Source organism: Psammomys obesus, unplaced genomic scaffold, assembly GCF_907164565.1.
Source record: "Psammomys obesus unplaced genomic scaffold, mPsaObe1.curated_primary_1811, whole genome shotgun sequence".
In the NCBI taxonomy this organism is placed as follows: Eukaryota; Metazoa; Chordata; class Mammalia; order Rodentia; family Muridae; genus Psammomys; species Psammomys obesus.
The window spans coordinates 5,085,373-5,106,091 of NW_026595981.1; the positions used below are offsets into that span (position 1 = coordinate 5,085,373).

At 38.4% G+C, this 20,719-nt stretch overlaps 1 protein-coding gene across 6 annotated transcripts in view; it reads left to right on the forward strand.

The window, feature by feature from the left end:
* The window catches only part of Nf1 (neurofibromin 1), a 236,566-nt gene that overhangs the window by 53,665 nt on the left and 162,182 nt on the right, over positions 1-20,719 (forward strand). For 5 of the 6 annotated variants that reach the window (XM_055620212.1, XM_055620216.1, XM_055620214.1 and 2 more), the window contains exons 6-11: positions 12,474-12,541; positions 12,807-12,882; positions 13,564-13,721; positions 18,595-18,768; positions 19,180-19,302; positions 19,764-19,838. In XM_055620212.1, coding sequence (XP_055476187.1) covers positions 12,474-12,541; positions 12,807-12,882; positions 13,564-13,721; positions 18,595-18,768; positions 19,180-19,302; positions 19,764-19,838 — 674 coding nt within the window. Of the gene's footprint in view, positions 1-12,473; positions 12,542-12,806; positions 12,883-13,563; positions 13,722-18,594; positions 18,769-19,179; positions 19,303-19,763; positions 19,839-20,719 lie in introns of those variants that run through there. The other variant, XM_055620217.1, reaches the window with a different exon arrangement.

Genomic DNA, 20,719 nt, shown 5'->3' on the forward strand with positions numbered 1-20,719 from the left:
AGCTGACTGATTTTTGGACATTTGAAAATAATACAGTAAAGAACGTGAATTTTATATTATTTTTTGAGACAGGGGTTCTTTGTGTCACCTTTGCTGACCAGGCTGGCCTCGAACCAGAGATCTACCTGCCTTTGCCTCCCGAGTGCTGTGATTAAAGGTGTATGCCCATCAATGCCTGACAAGTTTCAAAATACAGAGAATTTTCTTTTTTGAATTTGATCCCTTATGGTAACTCTGGGTCATAGAAATTACTGGTTTGGTTGTCCAGGGGCTCGAAGAACACCTGGAATAGAGTTTTGAGCTGGTGAGGTGGTGCATGCCTGTAATCCCAGCTCTTAGGCAGCTGAGGAAGGAGCTTTCAAGAGTAGTCTGAACTATGTAGTGAGTTCAAGGCCATAATGAGCTACAGAGTGAGACCCAATCCCCAGAAAACAAATGAACAAGCAAGCTACTTCCCCCAACATTTTGGTATTAAAATATCAAACGGTTTTAATTTCTAACCTGAAAAACTGAGTTTGAGTTATGGAGGATATGAGAATTTCAAGAGTTATGTAATACAGTTTTCAAAATGCTTAATATAAAAAAATTATTAAGCCAGGTGTAGTTATTCACACCTTTAGTCCCAGCGCTTGGGAACAGAGGCAGGCGGATCTTCTGAGTTTGAGGCCAGCCTCGTCTACATAGTGAGCTTCGGGGCAGTCAGAGCTACATAGTGAGACTGTCTTGATAAAACAAACAAACAGAAAGAAACCCCCAAGCAGAAAAAGAAAAAAAACTATTATGGTATATATTTGTATGAGGACTTCTGTGCTGTGTGCTAGAGTGAAGGTCAGAGGACAACTGGAGTTCTCTTCTTCCACCTTTCCATGGCTTCAGGGATTGAGTTCATCCTCAGCAGGATTTTGTAGTACGTGCTTTTATAGTGATCTATTCTGCTGGCCCCTCTTTGTTTTTTTAACATTTGACTTTTTAGAATGTATCCCTATAGGGAGAGTAATATAAAATTCTATGCTGTCAATAACCCTTGTTCAGATTTAGTATTTACTCTTTTTTTATGTAGAGCCTGTACTTAAAACTGTGTGCATACAAGAATGTGTCTGTTGCATGCACAGTGAACCTAGAAAGGGTATCATGTGGGAAGGGTGAGATTGTAAGGGAGGTGGAAAATAGAGTTATTTAATTTGTCCCCCTCCCCCCTACTGGGCCCTCTCAGGTAAACCTATTTGGAAACTCATTTACTCACTTACAGATAGGCCGAGATGTGTCTCTTAACCTCAATTCAGTCAGGCTGACAATGGATATTAGCCATCACAGTGACATTATGGAAATAAATCGAGTCCAGGTTACCCATGAATAAGGGTTTGGTTAGAATAGCAATTTTTCTTACTGATGCTCAATCTGTGATGAGTAATTGTGCTATTCTATGTCCAAATATGATGAAAGTAGAGAAGAATGATTTAATTTTTTTGTATGCAAATCAGAACATCATTAATTTTTTTTAAATAATTATAGTTTATTCACTTTGTATTCCAGCTGAAGCCTCCTCCCTTGTCCTCTCCCAATCCCACCATCTTTCCCTATTATCCTCCCATTCCCCTCCCCAAGTCCACTGATAGGGGAGGTCGTCCTCCCCTTCCCTCTGACCCTAGTCTATCAGGTGTCATCAGGAGTGGCTGCACTGTCTTCCTCTGTGGCCTGGTCAGGCTGTTCCCCCCTCAGGGGGAGGTGATCAAAGAGCCAGCCACTGTGTTCATGTCAGAGACAGTCCCTGTTCCTATTACTAGGGAACCTACTTGGAGACTGAGCTGCCATGGGCTACATCTGTGCAGACATTCTAGGTTACCGGTCCTTGGTTAGAGTATTAGTCTCAGAAAAGACCCTTGTGCCCAGATTTTTTGGTTCTGTTGCTCTCCTTGTGATTTAATTTTATATTGAGGTTACGTTCTCCTGTTTCTAAAAAATATTTCATTTTTATTATTTTACTTATGTGTATGTGTGTATCTATCTGCATGGTTGTATGTGTGCTTTAGACGAGGGTGTTGGATCTTCTGGAGCTGGAGTTTCAGGCTGTTGGAGCTGCCACATGTAAGTTCTGGGAAGCAAACTCAGATCCATACAAGATAAGCTTGCATCCTTAAACACTGAGCCATCATTCCAGCCCTGTTTTTCTCCTATTGAAGATAAACATATAAAATATAAATAAAGCCAGTGTTAAATAGGCCATTGAAAATTAGGTTTAGGGGCTAGACAGTTGGCTCAGGAGTTAAAGAACATTTATTGCTTGCCTAGAGGATCTTGGTTTGGCTCCCAGCATCTACATGGTGGCTCATGGCCATCTGTAACTCCAATTATATGGATTCCAACATTCACTATGTCTTCCTCAGGCATCGCTTGTGGTGCACTTTCATGCATACAGGGAAAACACTCATATACAAAAAGCAAATCTAAAAAATAAAAATAAAAAAGTTAGCTCAAGATGACAATAACAAGAGAAATAGAAAATTTCTGTGGTTAATACTAATAATGGTGTATTTTAAATTTACATTGACAAGAATTTGTTGAGAAACTACATGTAATAAACCATATTAATTTCTGGAAGTTCAGAGGTTAATACAATTTTGAACACGTCCATAAAGAAGTTCATGTTTTGATCATCATGTTTTCTCTGGAAAGCAGTCTGCAGTGTGGCTTAGTAGAAGGTTATGTTATGTGAACTATTGCCATGGTAATGAAAATTATGTGGGTGTGGTATAGGTCTTGATAGAATGAATGGCTGATATGGGGGGCCAATGTGATAGGTATTGTAAAAGGAACTTTATTTGCTTTTTTCAGTTGTGACTGAAAAAAGAGACTTTTTTTTTCTGAGACTTACTGCTTAATAAACTCACCTTTTCTTGTTCTTACTGAGCTCTTACTGGGCTGGCTGGTTTAACTCAGCTGTTGTGGCTCAAACTGCTCTCCCAGCTGACTTTCTCAGTCTGGCTTCTCTCTCAGCCCCTAATTTTCTTCTTTTGGCCTAAAACTAACTTGAGCAATCTGCTCTAACCTTTAGGCTCCTCAAGGTGTTTTGGAGGTGTAATGCATAACATTTGATTAGGATCTGTAGCATTTGGGAATTAATTTAAATGCATGAAGTTATATATAGGAATCAAACTATTACAAAGCACTCAGTTAAAGCAGAAAAGAGAAGATTGATGATAGAGAACAGAATAGCCATGTAAATGATAAATGGAGCTTTAGATCTACTGATTCTTTGGCTTCAGAAAGATATCCAATAAGGAATTAAAGGACACGGGCTGGGGAAGTAGCTCAGGTGGTAGAGTGCCTACTCTGCCTAAAGCCTGGGTTCAATCCCAACCACCATGGTAACTGGGCTTGGTAGTGCATACCTGCAGTCCCAGCCCTTCAGAGGTAGAAGCAAGAGGGTCAGAAGGTCACAGGCATCCTCACATCCTCACCTACGGGAGGAATTAGAGGTTAGTCTGAGACACATGAGACTGAACAGTAATTAAATATACACACATTGGGATTGGGACCAGATTTTTGTACACATTGACAGTGTTTTAAGGGTAAAGTTGATGAATAAAGGAAGACAAAAGGACCAAGGAGAGAAACAATGCCATTGATTTCATGTCAAAAGACTAGGAGCAAAGAAAAATAATTTCTGTTTAGAGAATGCTGACTAATACAAGTAGCTATAGCTGTATGGATTTCTAGGTCCTCTGTTTTAGTCTATTAATCTACATGTTTGTGTGTGTGTGTGTGTGTTTGGAGTCCTGTGCTAGTCTTGTTACTATGAATCTGTAACATAAATTGAGATCAGGTATTGTAACACCTCTGTCTCTGCTCATTCTGCTAATAATTGCCCTGGCTACATAAAATGTTTTAGGATTCTTTATCTTAGTTCTGTAAATAATGATATTGGGATTTTCATGAGAACTACGCTGAATCTGTACATCACTTTTGGCACTGTAGCTATTTTTACATTATTAATTCTGCAAATCCATGAACATAACAGTGTCTTCAGTTTCTTCAGTGTCTTAAAGGTGTGTATGCAGTGTGTGTATGGGTGAAGGCCAGAGGAAGTGGCTTACTCTCTTACTTTCTATTTACTACTTTGAGACAGGGTCTTACATTGAACCTGGAACTTGTTGGCAGCCAGCAAGCCACAGCAGTCCTCCTGTTTGTCCCAACAGCTATGCCTGGCTTTTCTTCACATGTCATTAGGATCAGTACTCAGCAAATGCCCTTACCTATTGAGCCATCTTTCTAGTCCTTAACGGTTTTCATTATAAGGGAGTTTTGCCTTTAGTTAGATTTATCTTTAGGATTTATTTATTATTTATATTGGAGTTTTGGTATTTTGTTTGTTCGTTTGAAGCTACTGTGAATGGATTTTTTTCTCTCTGAAGAATTTTCTGGTGCACTCTTTGGGATCCTAGAGGCAGAAAACTGATTTAGGGAACAAGTTACTCATTTTTATTTTGAGAAAAAGAAATTCACAGTTAAAAGATTCTCTAGATAAGTATTAGAGGACTCATTTAAGAAACATTCTATGTAAATTTAGTAAAAACCTACTAAACCCCTTCATTAAAAGTCCTTGGGGAGAAGTTTTGTGTTGCTTTGCTGAGGAACTGTTAGGTTTAAAGTGGTTTGTAGAAGGATCATCTTTTCCAGATAAGAATTTTCTTTCTAAAATGTGGACAGTGCATTTATGAAAGATGAATGTAAATGTGTTCAGGGTATTTATATGGAGATATAATTAATCTTGTATTGAAAATGCAGTCCTGAAAGTACTTGGAGCCTGGGTCTGAGGACATTGTCATTTAAGAATAAGAATAATGCATAGCTGGCAAGTTGGGCTGCCATGCATATGACCACTTGTGATCTTCAGTTGCCTGAGACATCTCAAGTTCTTTAAAGTCTTGGTGTATACAAGAAGGGGAAACTCACAAAGTTAAAAGGATAGCTGGAGAGAAGAGAGATGAGCCACATAGAAGTAAAGAGAGAATAGAGCTTCAACTGCAGTTCCCTAGCAGAGGGGAGGGGAAGCCTAAGTGGCTTCAAGAGCCCGTTATTTCTCTAATCATACTGTAAACTGAGCCTGCAAGAATAGGCTGATCTGGAAGAAAATCTTCCCTCGTAAGACAGAAGTGCATTATGATAGAAATGCAAGAGACCGAAAAAAAAAAAAGGGCAATATGATTCCTTCAAAAAGATTGTTTATCTTCAGTCACTGCATTCAAAGATGCTGAGATGGCAAAATACCACATGAAGAGATCAAGTTTTTTAGTAAAAATGATCAGTGACACGAAAGAGAGTACAAACAAGCAAATGAATTCAATCCAGGATCTGGAGAAGAAAGTCAGCAACAAAAAAGAGCCAGCAGAATGGATAAGAAAGTCACGAGTGTGGATGAAAAAGAACACAGAAGAAAAATACAGCAAAGAAATTGAGATTAAAACAAATAAAGACATGTTGGGAATGAAAAATTCAATGAAATATAAAAAACACACTGAATGACATTACAAATATACTCCACCAAGCATAAGAAAGACCAACAGGGACAGACAACAAGGTTGTTGAATACTGCACTTAAACTGGAAAAAAAAAAAAAAAAAAAAAAGCAATGAGCATGAACACAGGTTCAAGGGCTCCAGGATATTCTAAGGAGATCAAACCTGTGAATCTCTGGGATAAGAGAAGGTGAGGAAAACACCAAAGGTACAATAAGATGTTGAATGAAATTGAAGCAGAAAATTTCCTAAATAAGCATGATCATAGCACTTCTCCATATTCTCACAGTAAGTACTGCTAAGTCTGCTGGATCATATAGTCCATGTGGTAGAACAGCCTGCAGAACAGCCTTGGCCTGTTGAAGAGCCTTTTTCTCCTGTTCTAGGCACCACTCAAAGCTAGCACCTTTCTAAGTTACTTGATAGTTGTGCTGATATAAGAAAAGATAAGGAATATGCTGCCTTTGGAATCCAGATAGGCCCACTAAGCTTTGAGCTTCTTTCTTGGTGCTGAGAGAGGCCAGATACAATAACTTATTCTTAACCTTAGAAAGAATATTTCTGCATATCTCTCACCACTGGACTTCTAGAAATTTTACTGAAGTTTGAAGGCCCTTGAATTTTGGTTAGATTTATTTCACATCCTCCCATTTGTGTAAGTGTTACCAATAAGTCCAATGTGGTTGCTATTTCCTACTCACTTGGTTCAATCAGCATAATGTCATTAACATATTGGACCAGTGTGATATTTTGTGAAGAGACAGATGTTCAGGATTCCTTCAAATTAAGTTATGACACAGGACTGGAGAGTTAATATTAACCTTGAGGTAAAACTATAAAGTTATATACTGACCCTGTCAGCTGAAAGCAAACTGCTTCTGGTTGTGCTTATAGACAGGAACGGACAGAAAGGCATTTCCTAGATCCATAGCTGAATTACATGCACCAGGAGCACTGTTCATTACTCAGGCAAGGCTATCACCTCTGGTATTACATCTGTAATTTGAGTCACTACTTAGTTAAGTTTTGATACTCAACTGTCATTCTCTACAATCCATTTGTCTTCTGTGTTAAAGGGAAATGTGGCCACTACCAGCCCTGCATCTTTCAAGGCCTTGATGGCACTAACTCCTCTAGGGATATACTATGATGTTTGCTTCACTATTTTCCCTGGTAGAGGCAGTTCCACTCTCTTCCATTTGTTGTTCCAAACCATAATAGCCCTCAGTCTACAGGTTAGGGAACAATATGGGAATTATGCCAACTTCTAAGTATATCTATACCAGTTATACATTCTGGGATTGGGAAAATAACCATAGGATGAGTTTGGGGATCCATTGGACCCACTGTGAGTTGGACCTCAGCCAAAATTCCATTAATTTTGATTATCACCTGACAGTCATAAGCCCCTACTTTAACTGGAGGGCCACAGTGCTATTTGGCATCTCTTGGAACTAGTGTCAGTTTAAAGTCTGATTGTTTCCTTTCTCCCAGGGCACATTTACCCTAGGAAAAGGTCATAAATGCCTCTTGGAAAGGATAGGAGAAAGTGTAGTAGTAAAACTTTTTAGGTATTTTAACAAGGTCCTCAGGGGGACCTGGCCCTCTCTTCATTCAAGGGCTTTGGAGTCTGCAAACTAGCTCAAGTCTGGAAATTGGTCCATAAGCAGAGATGCCCTCCTGCTAGTAGGCAGTGTAGCCTTTCCTTTGTTTGAGATTTTTTTTCCTGCTTGTACAGATGTAAAAACAAAACAAAGCACATAGTCAACTTATCTAATTCATTCCTGGAAACATTATTAGTTTGTACAAAAAGATCCATTGGAGTCATACCAGCATACAAGCCACTTGGTCTGTGCTGCTCCTTATAGTAAATATGCTTACCTTGCCTTTGGCAGTTCAGTGCTGCTGCCTGGCCCCTACTGCTCTGTGGTCCCAATTAAGCCCATCACATTTAACCTTATGAATTGAGCATCAGTGTCTCCAACCCTAAGGTCTTGTACAAGAAAAGAGCAATGATAAAGCTCTTCAAATTATTTTTGCCCCTTTTTATCATTTTGTGTACTGTGGGATTAGTAGCCTTCCCATTGTGGAGGATTTGGTTTTACACAGTGCTCCCACTATTGCAATTACATTGAGCTCTAAAATCTTTTCATCATGTCAGTAGACATCGGGTATCGCCATTTCTTTGCAGTAGACTGTCTGTGGTATCATAGCTACCATATGCTTTAGCCAACCAGTCAAGCTTTTGATGCCTTTTTAAAACCCTGAGAACTTAATTATAGAAAAGAACCTTTATTCAGTGGACCCCAGTTTTTATGTTTCTTCCACCATTATTTAACACCCTTACAAATCCATTCTTACACATATTCCCCAGACTCCTCCTTGAATGAGTTCACAAACCCAGAAAAGGTGTAGCACTTCTTGTGAATTTCACCTCTAGAAGCCTGCTTAGCCTTGATTCTGTTTATAGTTTAGAGTCAACTCCTGGTGGGCACCGAGGGACATCTGTATTGTCTTGCTTGACATTTCTGTTTCAGGGCAAGTCACTGCTAGTTTGAAGAATGAAGGATCAATCTCCTCAGGCAAAGGTACAGAAGGAAATACTTCAAGGGTTGAGGGTGGGGATGCATCCTCCCCTAAAGGTAGGGAGACTACTTCCTCAGGTTAGACAAACCCTTTAAAATATGAGGGTTCAAAATCCTCAGCCTCATTAGCATCCTTCTACACTTATTCATCTCAAGTTCCAGGATCCCACTTCTTCCCAGTCAGTCAGTTTCTTTAGGCTCTAATATTAGTGAAGGAAATTACCTTAGCAACAGGAGGCATGCACTTGGCTAGCAGGAGTGAAGGCAAGCAGACAAAAAGAAAAAGGTTTCTTCTTACATTTCCTTTTTTGTAGGCTGTCACCAGAAAATGTGGCCTAGATTCAGGGTGGCTCTTCCCACCTGAAATTATTCTGTCAGGCAAACCCTTCACAGGTGTGCCTAACTATGTGGGTTTTAGTTGATTCCAGATGTAGTCAGGTTGACAACCAAGATTAGCTATCATACAACTTAGGTTTCTGACTTAGCTGTCAAAAATATACTTTGGAGAAAAGGTGCCCTCTTTAACAAGTGGTGCTGGGAAAACTGGATTTCTACACATGTAATGAAAATTAGTCTACATCCCTCACATTGTACAACAATAAATTTGGTTTATCAAAACCTTAATGTAAGAAGATGACACAGGTAAAACACTTCAAGATGTAGGCATATTTTCTGAAAAGGACTATAGCATAGGAAACATCAAGATTTGACAAATAGAATTACATGAAATTAAAAAGCTCCTGCCAAGCAAAGAAAACAGTCATTAGAGTGAAGAAACCACTTACAGACTTTGGAAGGAGAAATTGCCAACCTTACATCTGGCTGGGAATTGATATCTAGGATATAAATTAACTTAAAATAAAACACTCTAAAACCATTTTGTTTATAGATAGGCAGGCCTATGAACTGAATAGATAATCCCTGAGAGGAAGAATACAAATGACCAGTAGATACTTGGAAAAACTGTTCAGCATTCTTAAATATAACGGAAATGCAAATTTAAACTGCTTTGAGATTCTGTCTCACTTCAGTTGAATGGCTGTCAAAAGAGAACAAATACTGGTGAGGATGTAGGTGGGACAAGAGAAATCCTTATTAGCTGCTTTTGAGAATGTAAATTTGAATAGCCTCTGTGGAAGTCAGTTTAAAGAGTTGCTCAGAAAACTGGTAGTAGCCTTTATGATCCAGATGTACCACTATATTGCATATCAACAGAAATTCTTGTGCAACCATTTTTACTGTCATACTGTTCACAGTGGCTAGAAAATGGATCCAGGGTGAATGTCCATCAAGAGAAGACTGGACACAGAACTGCGGCTGCAGTAGTGCATTTGTATGGCAGAGTGTAGGGAAAGCTGGGAAGGACAGTGGGAAGGCCAGGATTAAGTTACTTGCTTCCTCACAGATTGCTGGGCTGAGTCCCTTCCTGTGGGCCACACCCACAGACACCTGGAGACTCACCCTGAGCCCTGGACAGGTGGGTGCCACTGCTGTGCACGTGCTGTGATTCTGCAGCACCTCTCTGCAGAGCATTGGACTTGGCAGCAAAGGCTTCACAAGGAAGTCTGTCACGTGCTGTCACTTACAGCCTACAGTCTGTGGGGAGGAAGACTTGGAGTCACTTATTAAGGCTACCATAGTTGGGGGGAGTACGATCCTTTACATCCCCAAATCAGAGATTGCAAAGAAAGGCCAGAAAACTGCCTAAGAGGGTTACTCTAACCAACTTCCTTCCTTCCCATTGTTCTGTAACTGGAACAGAAGACAACAATTAGAACATGTGGGATTTAAAAAACTGTTAAATGGAAAAGTATAGATAATTACTGTAGCCACGATAAAAGAAACATTTTTATATTCTTTGACTCAGAGTTTGCTAAAATGCCTTTTTGTGTGATAACAGTTGTGTGTTGATTGGCCAGACTTATTTGTATTTTTAATTAAAAAATTGAAAACCTTTTTTTTTTTTTTTTTTTACAAAATAAACAGTAAAGTGCTATATACACATACTGGAATTTTATGCAGCTGAAAAGAAAAAGTGCAGTCAGAACATATGCAGGAAAATGGATGGAACTGGAATTCATTATTTTAAGTTAAATAAGCCTAGTCCAGACAAGCAAGTCATGCTTGCTTTTCTAAATGAAACCTAGATTTAAAGGTGTGTGTGTGTATGTGTTGGTGGTAACTACAAAGTGGATCATGAGGGGCTGGAAAAGATCTTTTTTAAATTAATTAATTTATTTTTATTAATTGCAAGTTACTAACTTTGTATGCCATCCCTAGCCCCCTCCCTAATCCCCTCCCAATCCCACCATCCCTCTCTCTTCTCCAGTGCCCCTCCCCCAGTCCACTGATAGGGGAGGACCTTGTTCCCTTCCATCTGACCCTAACCTGTCAGGTCTCATCAGGACTGGCTGCACTGTCTTCCTCTGTGGCCTGGTCAGGCTGCTTCCCCATCAGGGGGAGGTGATCAAAGAGCCAGCCACAGAGTTCATATCAGAGAAAGCCCCTGTTCCCCTTACTAGGGAACCCACTTGGAGACTGAGCTGCCATGGACTACTTCTGTACAGGGGTTCTAGGTTACCTCCATGCATGGTTCTTGGTTGGAGTATCAGTCACAAAAGACCCCTGTGCCCAGATATTTTGGTTCTGTTGCTCTACTTGTGGAGCTCCTGTCCCCTCCATATCTTCCTATCTCCCTCTTCTTTCCTATGATTCCCTGCACTCTGCCTAAAGTTTGGTTATGAGTCTCAGCATCTACTTTGATACCCTGCTGGGTAGAGTCTTTCAGAGGCCCTCTGTGGTAGGCTCCTGTCCTGTTCCCTGTTTTCTCCCTCTTCCGAGGAAAAGATTTTAAGAGATAGATAGGAAAAGATTTTAAGAGATAGGTAAACAGATGGTAACAGAATACATGCAGTATGAAAGCAGAAGAGTGGACTGCCTGGTTGGGAAGAAAGGGAGTCATCTGGGAGGAGGCAGGTAACAGGGTGGTTTGGGGACTGTGATGGAGAGGAATGTGCTGACACATTCAGGAGATGTCATAATTTTACACCTTCTTTCTTTACATAACTTAGAAAGTAATTAAAAGAATTCAAAGATTAAAGTGTAATATGTTTTAAGTGTTCAGATTAGCAAAATTAAAACAGTCCCAGGAGACAGTGGTGGCAAGAATGTGGTAGATCATCAGTATGCTGCTTGGTGGCCAACTCTTCTGAAAAGCAGCTCTTTAGATTTCAGAGTCCTCAGCAAGTATTTGTCTCCTTGCCTACACAGTTGCTTTCCTTAAAAAAAAAAAAAGTGTGGAAAAATCTTTGAATAAGAACAAGTATTTATCAGTGCTACTTATAATCCTGAAATATTAGAACTTAGTTAAATGTACAACTAAAAAAACATCAAATAGCCTGTCAGTCTGTCTTTTTGTTTTTTTGAGACAGGGTTTCTCTGTATAGCCTTGGCTGTCACTGGACTTGTTTTATCGACTAGGCTGGCCTTGAACTCACGGCGACCCTCCTGTCTCTGCCTCCTTGAGTGCTGGGATTAAAGACATGCACCACTATGCCTGGCTGTATCTTTTTTTTTCTCTTTGGTTTTGTTATGTGTATACATATGCATTCAGTACCCTCAGCGACCAGAAGAGGGTGCTGGATCCCCTGAAGCTGAAGTTGTAGATGGTTGTGAGCAGGTGCTGGAAACTGAGCTCAGGTTCTTTTTATGAACAGCAGCCAGTGCTCTTCACCACTGAACCATCTCAACAGCTGCCTGTATTGGTTTTTGTTGTTGTTTGAGTGTGTGTGGGGGGCTCTTTACGTAGTTCTGGCTATCCTGGATCTCACTCTCTAAACCAGCCAGTCCTCTCGAACCCACAGAGATCCACCTGCTTCTGCCTCCCAAGTACTAGGACTAAAGGTATTGCCATCATGGCTGGCTTCTATTTATTTATTTATTTATTTATTTTTTGTAGACTTAAAAATAAGATTTATTATTTTTATTTTCCATGTATAGGTGTTTTGCCTGAATGAGTTGTGTACCATGTGAGTGCCTGGTGCTTACAGAGGCCAGAAGAGGGCACCTGATTAGGCCCTCTGGTAGAGCCTAGTGCTCTTAACTAAGCCAACTTTCCAGCCCCATGTTTTATTTTGTATTTCATAAATCAGTTATTAGAGCAAAGTGAAAACTTGAAGTTTCAAGGCATGTTTGCTTTTTATTTACTTCTGTCTCTATCAATGTAGATCATGAGTTTGGGGTTTATATATATATTTTACTGTTAAATTGTTTATTAATAATGCTGGAAGCAAAATAGTTATTCTTTTATAGTAGTTCTGAATTGTATTTGTATTAAATAGTTGAGTTAATAAAACAAAAATTTTCCCTCCAGAAACAGCATTTAAATTTAAAGCCCTGAAGAAGGTCGCACAGCTAGCAGTTATCAATAGCCTAGAAAAGGTAAGCTTCACCCTTTTGGGTATTCAAATTTTGGTCTTGGTTATGAATTTTGCTGTATTTTGTATCTTGAGTATAAGAAAGTCAAGACTTGTATGTTAGCTCCACACTACCTTAGTGGGAAGAATGCATTACAGTATTTTTATGAAGAAACTTGAAATTCTGTGCTGTTTAATATATTTGAAATATTGACTGCTATCTTATAAACACAGACACACGTGTGTGTGTATGTATGTATATATATATATTTATTTATTTTTACTTGTAGGCCTTTTGGAATTGGGTAGAAAACTATCCGGATGAATTTACAAAGCTGTACCAAATCCCGCAGACTGATATGGCCGGTAAGCTGAGAGTGGTGTGTGGGGTGAGGAGTGGGCGTGGCACCGTTACGCTCTCAGAAGTAAATGTTCTGCTTTTCAGCTTACTTTGTTACAGAAGTGGTTTCTCTGTCTTCTCTTGTCAGTTGTTGCCAGATAGAAATTACGGTTTTTCTCTCCTGTTTCTGTATGATTCCCAGTCCTTTCCCCTTTGAGCAAGTAGCTAAAAAGAAGTTTGAAATGAAACTCTAGTCTTTCATGTTGTGATTTAATACTGATGGCTCTCTCACAGTACATGTGAGCATGTGTGTGTGTGTGTGTGCACGCACGTGTGTGCTGTGCGCGTGTGCGTGTGTGTGTGTGAGTGAGTTCTAGGACTGTATTTTATATTTAGGTAGGTGTATCTAAAGAGGAAATACTGGCATAGGAGAGACTAGAGACCCCTGAGGAACTGACACTTCTTTTGTGAAACTGTCAATCTTTTGTTCCTTTGGTAAGACCCTAACTGTGTGATAAAATACCAAACTGTTCTAAAATGTGGACTTTTCCAGGATGGGTCAAGATAGCCCGTCTCACACATTCTTTTAAAACTGTCATCTTTGGGCTTTTTTTTTTTTTTTTTTTTTTAAATAATTCTGAATTTTAATTTAATGCTAAATATTTTCTTACCTAACAAGATCATTTAATGTTTTATTTTTCACATAGAGTGTGCAGAGAAGCTGTTCGACTTGGTGGACGGTTTTGCTGAAAGCACCAAACGTAAAGCAGCAGTTTGGCCGCTACAGATCATACTCCTTATTTTGTGTCCAGAGATCATCCAGGATATATCGAAGGATGTGGTGGATGAGAACAACATCAACAAGGTGAGGAGGACAAAGGCGTTCCAGAAATTTCCTGGGGGGCTGTTTGTTTCACTCGAGGTGTACATTTTAGTTATAGCCGTTCTAGGTCTGCTGGCCTTAGCAGAGATGTGTTCACGTGTTATTTTATTTGAAAGAAGAATAAATAATATAGTCAGTGGCCAAAATACTCTGAACTCTTAGGTTTAATGCCGAGTAATACTAAACCAGATAATTTCTGTTACCTAAATTTGAGGTTTACTTTACTCATCATTAAAAATGTATTTAGAATTTTATAATTTAACTTTGTTTATATTGTTTATGGATTGAATTTGGCTATCTGCAAATAAATTCTATAGTTAACAATGCATTTTTGAAGGCTTCAGCACAGTGAATTGAGGAAACGTTTATTAAAATGGTTTTTTTATTATGAAACATAATTATCCTAACAATTTAATTTTTGCAAAATTAATAATAAATTTGGATGTCACAATCTTTTCTATGGTCTGAGATAATCTAATTAGAAAAAATCAGTTATAAAATTATCTGGTCTTGGTAATTCTAGGTTTTCTTTGACTTTTGCTTATTGTCATTAATTTAAAAGCAGGGATTTTGAGAGATGGTTATTTATTGGTTAAGAGCACCTTCTGCTCTTGCAGAGGACTCAGGGTCTAGCTTTCAGCACTCACGTTAGGCAGTTAACAACCTCTTGTGACTCCAGCTCTAAGAGATACTTTTCTGGCCTCTGTGGGTACAAATTACACACACACACACACACACACACACACACAGAAATAAAAATAATTTAAAAATTAATTAATTGATTATTAAAGTTTTTCAATATAGGGTTTCTCTGTGTAGCACTGGTTGTCCTGGAGCTCACTTTGTAGACCAGGCTGGCCTTGAACTCAGACCCACCTGCATCTGTCTCTGCCTCCCAAGTGCTGGGATTAAAGGCGAGTGCTGCCCACCACCTGGCCAAAAAAAAAAAAAAAAGAATTCAAAAAGACTAATAAGGGTTAAAGAAATTTGCTCAGACACTTGCCATCAAAACTGACATGCTGAGTTGTGTTCCTAGATCCACATGGTGGAAGGAGAGACCTGACTTCTACAGGTTGTCTTCTGACCGCCACACGAATGCTGTGGCTCATTCCAATACACATGCATAAGTGTAAAAGAGAAGGAAAGAAAACTTAATAAAAGAAAGAGTCATTGTACAGAAGTAAAGACGTTTACTGGGAAAGCCACTCTCATTTCTTATCTTCCTTCCTCCCTTGCTCCCTCCCTCCTTCCTTCCTTTTTGTTATTGTTTTGGTTTGTGTTTTGAGACAGGGTCTTACCTCAGTATGTAGCTCTGATTGCTGTGTGGACCAGGTTGGCCTCTAATTCATAGAGATCCACCTTTCTCTGCCTCCTACTTTTGCAGTAGAGGCTTATGCCACCATATCTGTCTTTCACCCTCAGTTTTAAGCTGGCTAGTTATAGTTATTTTTAGACCTAGACTATATTATCAATACATACTTAAAATGAAACATTTGATCACATTTACCAAGGTCTGTTTATTGCCCTATGTAGGTTTTTTTTGTTTTGTTTTGTTTGTTTTTATTTTTGGTGGTGCTGGGGGCTTCTCCATGTAGCCTTGGCCGTCCTGGACTCACTTTGTAGACCAGGCTGCCCTTGAACTCACAGAAATCTGCCTGCCTCTACTTCCTGGGATTAAAGGCATGAGCCATCACGCCCGGCTTCTTTGTAGGTTTTGTCTTTGAAATTCTTCCATGTTTTGTTTTTCATCTTAAAATTCTCTGATCAGTTAAGAACACTTGTTGGTCTTTGAGAGGACCTGAGTTCCCAGCACTCACATGCCAGCTCACAACCACCTGTAGCTTCAGTTTCGGGGGATCCGACCCCCTCTTCTGACCTCTGAGGGCACCTGCACATGTGAGATACATGCAAGCAGAACACCTACACAGATAAAACAAAAGAGCCTGAGAGAAAGATTTTAAAGTGCCACTGGATTTCGCTTGCTGTTTTTGTTTTTCTTTTCTTTTCTCTTCTTGAGAATGATCTGTATTTGAACTGTCTTTATTTGGCTTTGTAATCAAGATACCTGCTAGCTTCATGGACCTGAGTAGGATTTTCTTTCCCTCTGTTTTTGGTATGAACTTTTTTGAAAGTGTGAGCCTCCTGCCTCATCTTCCCAAGTGTCTGGAACTTAGAAGTATATGCTGCAAAGTGCAGCACTGTGCTGGCCTCTTACATTAAATTAGGAAGTATTCCTTTCTCTTTAATTTTTTTGGAAGCATTTGAGAAGGATTGGTGCTAACTTTTAAAATGTTTAGTAGAATTTACAAAATGAAAACATATGATTATGGATTTTTCTTTGTTGAGAAGTCTTTAAAAATTATTATTATTATTATTTATTACTGTTGTTTATTATAATTATCATTTATTACAATTTATTCAATTTGTATTCCAGCTGTGGTCCCCTTCCTCATTTCCTCCCAGTCTCACCCTTCTCCCCCTGTACCCCTGAGAAGTCTTTTATTACTGATTTAATGTTCTGACTAGTTATGTCTTTGTTCATGTTTTCTATTTCTTCATGGCTTACTTTTGTTAGACCATTACTTGTAGAAATTTGTTCATTCTTATTCTATTTATTGATGTACAGTTTTTATAACATGATTATATAGTTCTGTTTTTCCAAATCTGCAATGTCAGCACGTTTAGTTTTGACTTTTGTGATTGCAGTTTGCGTGCATGCACAAACACTGCCTGCCTGCCTGTGTCTTGTATGCACACACGTCATGGGTGGCACACATTGATGATTGCCTGCTCAGTACTCTCATCCTTAGTTCCTTGAGCCAAGTTCTCTCACTGTACCTACAACTTGTATTTCTGACTGAAGTCGGTCAACAAGCTCTCAGCAACTTTCTTGTCTCTGTCCCCCATGGAAATGGCCATGTTCAGGGATCCATACTCAGGTCCTTTTGCTTGCACCGAAAGCGCTTCTATCATCTCTCCAGCGCTTCCTTTTCCCCTAAATCTACAAAAAATTATAACTGTTGTTGGGTTTTTAAAGTCACTGGTTTGTTGGTTTCTCCACTGCTCTTAAACTTTGGTGTTGATCTCTACTCTGACGTTTATCGTTCCTGCCTTTGTGCTGTTTCTGAGTTTAGTTTGCTCTTTTTCTTAGTTCTGTGAGTTACCGATTTGAGAGCTTTCTTGTTTTTCATGTTTTAGTTTCACTCAGCTCTGCCTTTGCTTTGATTTTTTACACTGCGTAAGCTGAAGGTGTTTCTAATTTTCTTTTTCTGATGATTTTTTCTTTATTTTGCTATTTGCTTATGGCTGTGTTGAATTTTTACATATTTGTGAATTTTCTAGTTTTCCATATGCTTCTGGTTTCCAATTTCAATCCCATTTACCAGAAACGACATTGTTTACTTTTAAACTCTTTCATCTTATTAAGACATGCTTATATCCTAACATGGTTCAGTTTGGAAATCTGCACCATGTGTACTTAAGAACATGTATTTTTCTGGTATTGGGTAAGCTAAGCTTTTGAAATGTTACATAGATTTGAAGATACATGTGGAGATAGAGGTTTGAGATTTTCATTTAACAGAAAAATTAAGGGAAGAAATTTATGATAGAAAGAAGGCTTGAGACCATAGATCCCATGTTGCTGGAGAAATGGCTCAGATTTTAAGATCCTTTGCTGCTCTCAGAGAGGACCCAGGTTTGTGTTCCAGTACCCTTATGGGGTCATTTACAACTGCCAATTCCAGACTCAATGGTACATACACCAACAAGCAGGCACATAAACATGCACGTAAACCTAAAGTGAATCTTTTTAAATAAGATACATGTTCTGTTTTTTTAATATTTATTTTTTATTTAAAAATGTGGTATATGTGTGTGCGTGTGTGTGTTCCCACAGAGGCATAAGATCCTCTAGAGCAAGAGTTACAGGCAATTTTGAGCCACTTGGTGTGGGTATTAGAAACTGAATTCTGATTCTCTAGAAGAGTAGCAAGTGCTCTTAACCACTGAACCATTGGTCATGGGTTTTTTATTGTAATTTCTTGTTTTGGTGCTACTTTTTAAAATTTAAACATTTGAGGACAGAGGCCCGACATACTCGGAGATGATCAGCACATGCAGTTGGTCAGTCTTCGTCCTCTGGTTGGGCAGTTTGATTTTCTAGCGATCTTCATAAGGTCTCTATATGCATTTGACCTTGTTCTGACCAGTTCAGGACACATCACAAAAGCAGCACGTAGGTGACTGGACACTGTCATCATCAGAGAAGTCTCCAATATCATTTTAGGTCTGCACAAACTTTTTTCATTAGCTGCCAAGACCATCAAGACCTGGGTGCTGCCTACATCCTTGTTAGATCTGTGTAAGACCCTCAGCCCTTGAGAAACATTTTGTTTATAGCTGGATTCATCTATAGCCTGTGGCAAAGCTGGATTTTTAAAACAAAATGTTATTTCTAGAAATGAAATTTAGAGTAATAGAATACCCTTGGGTCTATTACTTAGAAGGTTGGAGGTTGAATGTACACTAGAGTAGTAGAAAAGATTGAAACAAGTTGGCGTATACCACAACCAAGGCAGGCTAATAATTAAGCCTCACGGATAACACTGAAAGGGAAGATATGGTCATCTGACTTGTGCACAGTTCAGAGGTGTCTTAAGTAGAGAAAAGTGTTTTGTTTTGTTTAAACTTGAGAAAGATTAAGTGATGAGTCCTTAAATATGAAATGAAAGCCAAATATATACCATTCTTTTTTATGATTTGAATTTTAGGGATTGCTGATTTGCTACTTTGTTACATAAATCTACAGTAGTACAAACTAGATGCATTGTCTTCCTCTATTTAAATTCTGTAGAAGCTGTTTCTCGACAGTTTACGAAAAGCACTTGCTGGCCATGGAGGAAGCAGGCAGCTGACAGAAAGTGCTGCCATTGCTTGTGTCAAGTTGTGTAAAGCAAGTACTTACATCAACTGGGAGGATAACTCTGTCATTTTCCTACTAGTTCAGTCCATGGTGGTTGATCTGAAGGTAATATGCTGTTCTTTTCCTTCTGTAGACTCTAAGGGAATTAAGTGCATAAATGTAGTGTAAGTATTCTGCTAAAGATAATTGCTAAGAGTTAACTTTGATGATAAGTTGAAGGGGTCTGCTTTTGTTACTGTGCTCATTAATCTAGCCTGAGAACATGAAGGACGCGCAGTTTTCTTTATGTGTACACGCGTGGATCTTAATGTAGACACTTGCCTTTAGAGGACTCATATGCGGTAAAGTAAGGCATACGTTATATTTACGGACTATAGTAACCAGTATTTTATGCTTTCTCTGGCAACTAAAGTTTGCTGTAATCAATATGAGTATGTTGACTATGTATATGTACCTTGTTAAAGAAATACTTCATGACTATTTAAAGGCCATTGTTTTCTATTGGGATTTTTATAGAACCTGCTTTTTAATCCAAGTAAACCATTCTCTAGAGGCAGTCAGCCTGCAGATGTGGACCTCATGATTGACTGTCTTGTCTCTTGCTTTCGGATAAGCCCTCATAACAACCAACACTTTAAGGTAAGAAAATTATTTTATACTACCATGTTTATTGATGTGGTTATATTTATAAAATGCAGAATTTATAAAGATAAATAGGTGTACTCTTATTAGTATTTCTTTTTAAAAACAGATTTATTTATTTATTTTATTTCATGTATCTGAATGTTTTGCTTGCATGTATATCTGTGCACCATGTATGTGCTTGGTGCCTTCTGAGGCCAGAAGAGGGCATCGTATCTCTTGGAACTTTAGTTACAGACAGTTGTGAGCTACTGTGTGGGTGCTGGGAACTGAACCTAGGTCCTCTGCAAGAGCAGTCAGTGATCTTAACCCTTGAGATAGCTTTCTACCTCTTATTAGTATTTCTTAATATTCTATATTGATGTTAATTTTAAGGCCTTAAGTTTACTTTATTGAAAATAACTTACTTTTTGCTGTTTTTTTTGTCTTTTTTGTTTTAATGAATTCTTCTTTGGCAGATCTGCCTGGCTCAGAATTCGCCTTCTACATTTCACTATGTGTTGGTAAACTCACTCCACCGCATCATCACCAATGTAAGTCTAAAAGGTATTGCTGTATTACCAAAAAGTAATTTTCTTTTGTTTTTGTTTTGGGTTATATATATATATATTTTTTTTCTTCTTCTTTTTTAAGATAGAGGCTGGTTTTAGCAAATATTCTGATCTTAGCTCTTTGTATAAAACAGGAAGCTTCTCTGAGGTGATTACACCAGCATTTGATACAAGCAGTAGTTTTATGTTTGATCTTGACCTGAAGCTTTTACTGAGAAGGGTGGAGTTAATAAAATTTTTTTGGAAAGAGTAAACCTGAGAAATTTACTTTAAAGTTCAAAATGTATTAAGAACAGTGCCACTGCAAATATAATTTAGTGCTTTCCTGACAAAGCATTTGATACATTTGACTTACTGTCTCACCATTTCAGAAGAATAATAATTATATTATAGCCAAGTATGGTACATTTACAAATGGTGGGATCTTATTTGATTATACCTTTTAACACTCCTTAGAGTAAAATACTAACATATTTCAAGAGATACATTCACAAGATACAAAAGCATATCAGAGAAAACCACTGAATTCATCAGAGAGGTATTGGTGATATGAATGTACTAAGTGAAAAGCAGACAGTTAAAACCTTCCTAGATGTAGATTTTCAAAATTCTGTTCCTTTTATGAACAGTTGTAAAGTGTTCTTTGATTTTATTTTTTATGGTTCTTTTATATGTTGACAGATACGCTACATTTATGAGTAGTTAACTGTTCATTTTTTTCTGCTTTTCTCCAGTACAGTCTTTGATTATTGATACTTTGGTATATATTTGTGTTAGTTATGATTAAGTTGCATCTTATGACTCTTGCAATTAAAAGTAATCCCCACTGCTTCGTTTATCTTGGATATTTCAAATTAAATCAG